The sequence below is a fragment of the Urocitellus parryii genome, chromosome X, assembly GCF_045843805.1.
Source record: "Urocitellus parryii isolate mUroPar1 chromosome X, mUroPar1.hap1, whole genome shotgun sequence".
In the NCBI taxonomy this organism is placed as follows: domain Eukaryota; kingdom Metazoa; phylum Chordata; class Mammalia; order Rodentia; family Sciuridae; genus Urocitellus; species Urocitellus parryii.
Window position 1 is genome coordinate 108,676,441 of NC_135547.1, and position 11,051 is coordinate 108,687,491.

General features: G+C 32.6%; 1 protein-coding gene across 1 annotated transcript in view; it reads right to left on the reverse strand.

The window, feature by feature from the left end:
- Nucleotides 1-10,666, reverse strand: part of Il1rapl1 (interleukin 1 receptor accessory protein like 1) — a 597,494-nt gene extending 586,828 nt beyond the window's left edge. Inside the window, exons 1-2 of the mRNA XM_077793664.1 lie at nucleotides 10,576-10,666; nucleotides 9,751-10,030 (exon numbers count right to left, since the gene is read on the reverse strand). Coding sequence (XP_077649790.1) covers nucleotides 9,751-10,030; nucleotides 10,576-10,666 — 371 coding nt within the window. The remainder of the gene's footprint in view (nucleotides 1-9,750; nucleotides 10,031-10,575) is intronic.
- Nucleotides 10,667-11,051: the final 385 nt, after the last annotated feature.

Genomic DNA, 11,051 nt, shown 5'->3' on the forward strand with positions numbered 1-11,051 from the left:
ATAAAATAGCATTAAAACACTCAGCTCTTCAGTTGCACTAGGACCATGTGGGCAATTTGGAAATGGAAACCACATGCTGAGAATGGAAAAACAAAGTCTTGGAACCTGGGCCATGCAATAACCTGAAACTGTCATAAAAATACAGGAATGCCTATATTATAACTATAAGAGAATAAACTATCTTGCTTTGACCATTTTTCTGAAATATGAAGTCTAACTAATCCAATGTGATGTGATGTTTCTTTCAAATGATGCTTTTTTTTTTGTTTTTTTTTTTTTTGGTTTTAGGAAAATGCCTTACTTTGAAATCATTTGACCAGATTTCAAACATTACTCATTCACTCCATAACCTTGACTCTTTCTTTTCGGGGACTGTCATTTATGACCCTCATGGAGAAAATGGAGAGTTTCAGATCTGTAATTGTGAGGTATAATGAAATCAGTTAAATTCTTATTCAATGACCTATTTCAAGTTTTTATTTTGTAACCTCAGATTCTGTATCGTGAAGTAGTTACTAAATGGAGGCCTGCCTGAAAGCCAGAAATTTCACTATAAAACCAGCATAAATCTAGGCCAGAGCAAACTTGTAAGAAACACCATAGTGATTCTTCAACTATTTTTTTAAAGAAGGTGAACATAAGGAGGTTGTGTGTATGCTAATTATAACTCAGATAACTACTTCCTGGGCAATGAGAAATTTCCTGGAAACCAAAACTAGAGATATTTGAAAGAGCAGGGATTTTGCCAGCTATTTTTTCTTCAGAAATGTTGGTGAGATAATTCTACAATTGCTTGTGACTGTGACATGGATATGAGCAGAGGGAATAGCTATTAAGAGCAGGAGGCTGGGGGGAGGGGTAGTGGTATTTATTATATTAACATTCCTTTACCATATCAAAAACTGTTAAATAAGGAAGGCTATGGAGTTTAAGAAAATGGAAGGTTGTTTAAGTGCATGCATTAATCATTCAATATATACTAGTAGAGTGCTTACCAAGTGCCAAACAAACACAGGATATTGAGTCATCTCCATATATGTGGAGGGATACTTTTAGGCTATTAAAAAAGTTACTAACTTTCCCTCAATATTTGTCAATATTTCTTTCTCAGAGTAGCAGATGCTTTTGGTATTACACCTATAATTTCTTCACCAACTGTTGTCCTCTTCCTGCAGCTGCTGGGGGTGTTGGCTGGTCAAGGCTCACACCTTTATCATTTTCTGAAGAATCACCTTAGCATAACAAAAGCCACCTGGTTAGAGATGCCTGCCAAGTACTAGAACACATCCCTTGCTTCAAGGCAGGATAAATCCCGTGATGCAATTTATACTCCAGAACTCCCTGTGGGATTAGGCTGAGACTGGAGTTTTGAAAACATATATTTGCCTAGCTCCTTCCTCTGCAGGTTTCTCCTAGCAACACCCCCTCAATAGATCACTTGCATAAGAATTCCTCTTGGGCTTTGCTTTTGGGGAAATCAATTTAAGATCCTTAGTAATTGTAGCATTTATATCAGGCACATGGGTAACTAATAATAAAAGCCTCATATATAAACCACTATTGCAGCTTGGCTTAATTATATGAACAAGTTCTTGCCTATAAAATGTAAGCAGAAACAATGCGAGAAACCTCTGGGACTTGTTCTGAAATATAAGAAGGATCATGTTTTTTTGTTCCTTTATTCTGTATCTTACAGCTTAAAATAGTATGGATGTGATAGAATTTTGACTTGGAAATAACAATGAGAACCATAGTCTAGAGGGAGCAGGATATGAAATATAGAAGAAACCTGAGGCCTAGACAATTAGGTAGCCAACATATCAGCTCTGCAATTCTTACAGACTGTCTTTCCCCTGAGAAACAAAATTCTTTCTTTAAGTCATTGATATTTATAACATTCTTATATTCAATAACCTGTTCCCAAACTGTAACGATTGAAAGATTCTTGTCTGTTTACATATAAGTGTAAACAGAAATGCAAACATGAAAAGTTTCATCTCTGCCCTTAAGAAACTACTGGTCTAATAAAGAGAGTAACAAGTAGACAAAGAAACTAGATAGGACCTCATACCCCTTCATTTATTCATTCAAATACTGCATGGGAAAGCAATGATGAGGTAACTGTATTTAAGTGTTTTTTAGTGTGATGGGGTAAAGTCTAAGTAATTTTATTGCTTAAGACACTGAGGTTTGTGGTGAAAACATTTAGGTTTGTATGGAAAAGCATTAAGATGTTCTAGCTATCTCACAACAACATTTAAACAAGGTCAAAATATATCCAAGCAAATATAATCAGTGATGCATTTTTTCCTTCCAAAACTATTATTGAATTTTTTTCTTTACCATTATTACCATTAATATTCTAACCATAGTCCTCATTGCTTCATATCTCTACTAAATCTCCATGCTTACTTTTTTATGTTCCAGTTTCTCTAAACATTCATAAATTGCTGCAAGATACTTTAATAATCCTTTGAACCATCACATACAAAACAAAAACAATATCCCCATTTTGTCACTTTATCAGGAATAGATCGTGGCCTTTTCTTTGTCAATAACAACAGAAACTACTATTGTTGATTTAACTATTTGCATTTTGCAAGGCATTTTCTAGATGAGGAGTCAGAAAACTATGGCCCAGAGCCCAAATCCACCCTCTCACCTATTTTTTTCTAAATAAAGTTTTATTGGAACACAGCCACAGCCATTCATTTATGTATTGTGTATGGATGCTATCTCATTATAACAGCAGAATTGAATGGTTGCAACAGCGATTGTATGGCCTGAAAATTCTAAAATTTTTACCACCTGGTGGTTTTCAGAAAAATTTGAAATCCCCTATTATGGATCATTACTTAATTTGTCATGTCCTCATGAAAACTTTGTAAAAGAGAAATCTGTCCTAATTATACTTTTGCTAGCCATGAGTTCTGCTCAACCACAGGTCTTACATGAGCTCTTTTGAGAATAATCAGTCCCTCTATTGTATGTTTTACATTCATTGAGCTTATTTTCTTATTTATTTTACTTGATAACCACATACAAAATTAGTGTTAGAAAGAGGCTTGGATAATCTTAGCGGCTTCATCTTCAACTTTTTTACTCCTGTAAAATTTTGCTGATCAGTAACTATTCCTTTAATAGGACTATTAATATTTTTACTCACTTATTGCATCAACACTAGCAGTTAACTTTTTGAATAGATTTTTACAAGTAAAGACAATAATTGCAGTAAAAAAATATAGTCACTGACATAGTCTCACTGAATTATAACTGGCCTGCTCACCTGACTCATATATTTGCAAATTAAAATTTTCCTCATCTTGCTGAGTTGTAGCTAAGTGGCACAGTGCTTGCTTATTAGCATGCATAGGCCCTAGGTCTGATCTCCAATATTGCAAAAATGAATGAATAAAAAAATAAGATAAAAATCAAATAAAATTTCCCTAATCCTAACTACCATTTATATCACATCATACACACTGAATAACATTTGTGAAATATGAAAAACTATGTATTTTATTCATGATTGAAAAAGGCACACAGTGATGTATTTTACCTAAAATGCAAAAAAGAAATCTCAGAATTAACCTTTATTTACATATTATGTTACAACTGTATCATCTTTTTCAGTAGTTTATCTACTCCACAATAATTTGAGGTTTTGTGCAGGAAATTTATAATTCCATATTTGTAATGAACATGCCATTATTGATTTCAAAGAATTCTCAAAGATTTCTCTATGAGGGATATTAGACTAAACTTTTCTTCATCCAGTGACCTAAGATACTACTGTATTTCAGTTCATCAGAATTCACTTCATCTTCTTAGTACAGAAATTAAGCTGTTATGCTGAACACATGTACTACTTGAATGGTTAAAAAAAATCAGTATATCCAATAGGCAATTTAGATAGGATCTGGTTTTTACTTCTGTCAACTGGGTTTTCTGTTTTTGAAATGAAAATACTCAGAAAAATAGCAATTTGGCTAATTATGGTCCTATTTAGAAATAGTTTGATCCTTTAGGGAGTGGCTTCATGTCTTAGATATGACAAAAAGGCAAAACAGTCTCTGCTCTAGGTTGATCTAACACTGTAGTACCATGTTCAAGCATTATCAATAATGAAACTGGAAAACCTATTGAAGACTATTATGGCAAGAAAGATTATCTTCTGCAAAAAAATAGAGAAAGAGTATTTAATTTACAGTTCTATAATGTTAATATACCAACCATAAAGACTCTACACCCAGACTGAAAATCTTACTTTAAAGACTTCCACTTGTATATGGCTTTTTAAAAGGGCTACCTTATATAGGTTTAATTGCATTTTTTATAACCTATAAATTAAAGCTGATGTTCTCAAGGGTATACTCTGATTTCAATTATGAAAGATAGTTTAATAATTAGAGAACCAAGATTGTGAAATTACATTAGGTCCTTGGAACACATATGCATAAGATCATTAAAATTTCTGGTAGGATATAAAACATTTATATGGACATTGATTGCCCTGAACAAATTATGAAGACCCTTTTGTGTGTATATATTTTAGACTTTATAAAATGATACTGACATTATATATTCTTTGATCCAAAAATTATTTGATTTTTAAAAATCACAAAAATAAAAAAAAATTGAAATTATTTTCTATCATACAGACTAAAATAAATAAGTTGTTATACCACATTTATAGTAGTTACTCATTGCAGTCTATTAGACCTAACATTTTATTACTTTCTATTGTTACTTGCTGATAATGAAGGTATATTTTGAAAAAAAAAGGAAACTATCTTTTGGAATACAAAAAGCATGATTCAGAATAAGCAGTCCATAACTAGTTTTAGTTTCCAATAGGTGTTGTAAGAAAAACAATTATATCATTTTTCTCAGGGAAAATGACAGAATTGAGAAAATTGTGTGATTTTGTTTATAGTCATTTTTTTCTAAAAGGTATTCTAAAGAATGTCAATTCTAATTACTCATTATTTCATTTTATAAATATTGAGAGCCTTTTGTGACAAACAGCTCAAATTGATTCTGAGGGGTAAAAATGTCAGTAGCTTAGTGCTAGAGCACTTGCCTAGATGAGCATGGCACTAGGATGGATCCCCAGAACCACAAAACAAGAAACAAAAAGAAATTCCAGTGAGGTTTGTGTGACTATAAATAAGCTTATGATGAAATTTATAAAGAAAACAAGCAGCCCACAATCGTTAACTAGCTATAGTAGCTTTGCAAAGAAAAACAAAGAGGACTCACTTCACTTGATATTTAAGCCTACCATACAGATACACAAATCAAGGACCATAGTATTGGCAGATGGATGGATATATAAGTATAGAATAAAGAATGAAGAAATCAACACATAAACCTGCACAGTGGATTTTGAAAAAGAAGTGCAAAAGCAATTCAACAGAAGAAGCATAGTCTTGTTCAACAAATGGTGTTGAAGCAACTTCCTGTCCATGGAAAACAACTAAAACTTGACTTAAGTAAATCTCATAGCTTATACAAATACTAACTCAGAAAGGGCTTACCAACTTAAATGTAAAGTATAAAGCAAAACATATTTTGACATATCTTCTACTTTAATAATTAAGCATTGAAAATAAGAAAAAATCATTACGGCGAAGAGCTAGACAAAGAATTCTTATATGTCATACCAAAAGCAAGATTTTTAAGTAGAAAATTCATAATTTGAAACTCATTGAAATTAAGAATATTTGCGTTACAAAAGAACATAAGATGAAGAAAACATAAATTACATTCTTGCAGAAAATATTTGTAAATCACTAATCCAAAAAAGGGAATTGTATCCAGACATACAAAACTACTTAAAACCATAATAAAGAAGATACAAAAATTCAATTATAAAATGAAAAAATACATGGGCAGAAATATTACTGAAGAAGAATGAGATGGCAAATAGCACATAGAAAAGCTAGCCATCCTTAGTCATTAGAGAAATGCAAATTAAAATCCAATAAGATACCAGGATAAGCCTATGAGAATGGCTAAAATTAAATACAATGACAATACCAAATACTTCAAGTTTTTGGAGAAACTGTTCTATTGTTAGTAGGGATGTAAAATGGTACAGTTACATTGGAAAATAGTTTTGCAGTGTTTTATAAAACTAAATATGCAGCTACCTTACAATTCATATTTACTCTTGAATATTTACCTAGAACAATGTAAACTTATTTTTACCCCAAATTCTTGTGTGAATGTTCATAGAAGTTTTATTTTTAATAGCCCCAAACTGGAAACAACCCAGATGCCATTCAGTGGGTACTTGTATGTGCATTAGCATGCCCTTATCATGGAAAAGTCTCCAGCAATAAAAAGGATAAAATATACTTACATACAATATTTTGTATGGATTGCAAGGGAATTATGCTGAATAAAAAAAATCTAATTCCAAAGTGTGTATATTGTATGATTTCATTTATACTGCAATTTACAAAATTATAAATAGGAAGATTGTATTAGTAGTGGCCAGTGATTTTAGAATTGTGTAGAGAGAGTTATAACTATAAAATGACAACAGGAGAATCGCATGAAGTGATGCTATTGTCTTATATCTTGAGAGAATTGAGTAAATATCCTGATTATGATAGTGTACTACTGTTTTGCAAAATGTTACCATTGAGCAAATTTTGGTAAAGGATATGTGCATCTTTCTATATTATTTCTTGCAACTGAACATGATTCTGCAATTATCTCAAGAACTACATTTTAATTAAAATATTGTGTCAAATGATTTACCATGGCTTGGAGCCTTGGCACATGCCTATAATTCCAGTGATTTGGGAGGCCAAAGAAAGAAGATCTCAAGTTCAAGGCCTACCTCAGCAATTTAGCAAGACTCTCAGAATTTGGCAAGACCCTTCAAAATAAAAAGGACTGGGAACACAGAGTAGTTGTAGAACACCCATAGATTCCATCCCTAGTATTCCCCAAAACAACAAAACAAATAAAATAATGTGTTATCATTTTTGGTGGCACTGGGGTACTTGTATGTGCAATAGCTAACTTTGCATATAAAACTGCTAATAGGGCATGACTCTGAAAATATGAATCAAAAATTAACAGGTGAAGAATATAAGGAAATTAATTTTTTTGTAAAGTTGTTTCTATAGATGACAATACAAAAAAAAAAAAAAAACCAAAATGTTACACAGTTCTTTCATTTACTTTATCATGAAACATAATAAGGTAAAAATTCAAGGAGAAAATATTTTAAAAGCCATACACCATGGAATAAAGAATTATCTAGCATCATTCTTTCAAAATAAAGGTAAGGGAGCAGAAAAACTTTTGTTCATTATAATGATAGTTATCTGAACTATTTCCATTATTATTATTATTAAATGCAAATTATCTATACATAAAAGGCTTGTTAAGCCATTTAATTGATAAGTTAATGCACACAACAACAACAACAACAGTATCTTTGAATAGAAGCTTATATGTTCAACTTCTGAAATTCTTTGCAAGTGGATTATTTAAATAATAATAATAATAATAATAATAATAATAATAGTGATTATTTCTTGCCTAGTAGCTAAATGTCATGTGCTAAAATGTCAATGCCCTTGGACTTCCCTCACATCAACACCAAGGCTTGCTATTTCAACTGCTGTTTATAAAGATTTGGAGTATCTCTTTTCAATTTGGAAGACATAGGAAGCTCATTAGCTTCACATCCATTGGCATACTTGAATTTTTTAAAAAAATTAATTTGTTTGTTCTAATTTGTTGTACATGACATCAGAAGGCATTTTGATTCATAGTACACAAATGAGGCACAACTTTTCACTTCTCTGGTTGTACACAAAGAAGAGTGGCAGGTTTCTGGTTTTTTTTTTTTTTTTTTTTTTAGTATATTACTTTCTCATGGATGCCATTTGACACACATTAAACTTTCAGCCTTTGTCTTTTAGTTTCACCTTCCATTTAAATGTAGAAACATGAAAATATGACAAACGTCATTGTTTTGAAAACTTCAGCCCTTCATTCATTCTTATAAATACACATAATTATGGGGCATTTCAATGAGGTTTCTTGAAGCATTGAATCTAACCATATATTTAAACACAAAAAAGAAATGCAATTCAGATTACTAATGTGCTACATTATTTTCCCATCAACAGTAAATAATGAAATGAAGTGTTAGACTCTGGAAATTCAACTCAATCCTAATCTCACTCAAATGGGGACACACATTTGCCTATCTTGAAGAATTACCTCCACACGTGCAAAATTAATCATAGATAACAACTTTAAAAAATAATCAGCAGATAAGAAATTAAAATCAAGTGACTTGGTATAGTGAGAACAGCTGGTTCAATCAGTACTTTTTAACTGTAATACCATGACATTATTTATCAATGCCCCCACAGAACCTCTATTTCTATTAAGAATTATGTTTGAACATATAATAATTGGTAGATCCCAAGATAAAGAACAAGTGTTGCCCAAGGAACAACACATTTGTTATTTTAAAAATCCAGTGGAAATTTATCTCAAATACAACTATTTATAATCCAATACATTTTCCAACATTAACTCTAAAGTATGTTATCAGTGTTTAAAGATACATTTATGTCTAAATTTTATAACTTTGACCTAGTTTAATGTCTTAAGACACTGGAAGCCATAGCTCAGCATGAAGATAATTGTTATAGGTGACTGTGATAGGGAAATATGGTCCTTATAAGTAGGAATGGGAGGTGCAAATCATAATTTCAGAAGTAGAAGTTGAATTTTTATTTGAAAAAAAGAAATACTAGGTGCTTCAGAAGTCTCAGCATGGCCAAGACAGTCTCTCCAAGTCAAGAATCAACTTGTCTCAGAGTTTTCTTTATTTATTTGAATAAGATGAAATATAGAAAGGCAAATAAATAGATTTAAACACACCTTCCATATGCCTATATCTAGCTTTCTAATGTTCTAATAGTATAACATTCATGATCACTCATGCAGGCTATGATTCATAATCCATGAAGGGCTAAATGCTTAAACTGAGATTTTTTAACTGCTAGTGTGTTACATGGATACTGTTTCAATGCATTATCATTAAACAAACTGCATATGTCTCTTCCACAAGCTGACAAAGATGTGAAGATGTGTGATGAGTTTTCTTGGGGATAATGGCACAGACTTTGTTATTAACTTTGGTATTGGCCCTGCGAGACTCAGAAAAATTTTGGGTATTGATCTAGCAATTTTAGTTAACAAAACAATACAGAACACAATTTTTGTATTTCCTAACTTGGCAATGCTGTCTTCCTCTTCCTGTGCACATACACACATTACCTAAATCATCTTTGCAGATGTGTGTGAACCAGAGGTATCTCTGCTCTATCTGTCTGTGAAGGGCAATAACAAAATGTTACAACCCATTTAGCAATAAACTATGCATCCTTTCTGCAAGTCTTTGCTTACATTTTATTTCCAACATTTTACCTCCTGTATAAATTTTATTTCATAGTCTTTAGTAATTTCTGGCAACATAAGTAGATACCCAGATGGCATCTCTTTTCTCCATAAGCTAGAAATAATGTCTCAATATAAATTCCAATCCCATCTTTTTTTATGATTTAGCTTCTAAATTTTAGAAAGCAGCAACACAAGCAAATATTGAGACAATACCTTTAGCTGAAAGAGATAGCAACAGATTTAAAGTATGAGGATGTAGCATGTGATTTCATTGATACAACGGTAATGGAATTAAAACAATACCTGATGACACAGGCGTAAAGACCACTGTCCTGCAGCAATGTTGGTCGGAACCAAATGGAGTCTTCTTCCTTGCTCATTCTACTACCATCAAAAGCAATTGGCTCTTCAAAGTCTCCAGGACCAGAGCTTTTGTACCACATCAAACTGAGTCCAGCACTTTGGGCAAGGGAGTAATTTGCTCTGATATAACCATAAAAAAGTGCGCATTTGATTCGAACAGGCTCTCCCACCAAAACTTGGTATTTCTTGATATCGACAGACCAATCTGTGCATCCATCAGCTACAGTAAAAAGAGACAGAAAAACATTAGACAGAAAAATTAAGCAATGAATTCATTCATTCATTCATTTAATAAATGTTTAATGAATATCTACATATATGCAGATTTACTCAAGACAAAGAAAATGTAACAGGGAACAAAACTCAGAAGGAGCATGAAAAGTAGTTTACCCTGCTAGTAAACAATGTATTCTTTACTTAGTCTGCTCCTGTTGGTACTTATTTTTACTTTATAACAGTAGGTTCATTAGTATTTATTATCCCTCAGTTCTTAATATACTTCTTTGCCTGCTCTGTGAAAATAGATTTGGACCCTAAAAATATTTCCTTTGCTAGCAGGTATTCAAGCTTCGTCAGTAGAGGGTGCTGGAGAGACATTACAGGAGGAAAGGGTTTTGCTTCCTAGTCCCAGCATGCTTGCTTGACAGGTTCTTGTAAGTGTACAAGTCTTCTCCAGCAGCTGGCTCCTGCAGGCAGCAGCTTGACAATTTTTTTTTTTTTTTTAGCAGAGTCTCAGGTAATACAACTTTTCATGAATAGTTTTACCAAGAATATAATAGGGAGTGTCTGTGTGAACTTCCAGAGGGCAGGTTTCTAACAAGTTCTGATAGCACAGCACCTCAGTGACTTCTGCCATTCAGTTAATCACGATTTTACCTTTCCAATAAGACTTGAAACTCTACTTATGGATAGAAGTATGGGAATTTTTCTTTGGGTGGTCTGTCTCATCCCTAGGGATTATAGCAGTTACTCTTCTACTCCTTCGTGTTATTTTTTGCTATGAACTGAATGTGACCGCAATTCATAATTTGAAAAACTAACAACCAATGTGATGGTGTTTGAAGATTAGACCATAGGGAGGTAATTAGAGTAAGATGAGGTCATGAGGCTGAGGCTTTTCTAATAGGATTAGAGCACTTATAAGAAGAGACTTGGGAAATTGTCCCTTGTGCTCACAAGACAAAGAAAGAATGTAGTCATCTGCAAGCCAGGAAGAGAGTCATCACCAGAAACCAACTATT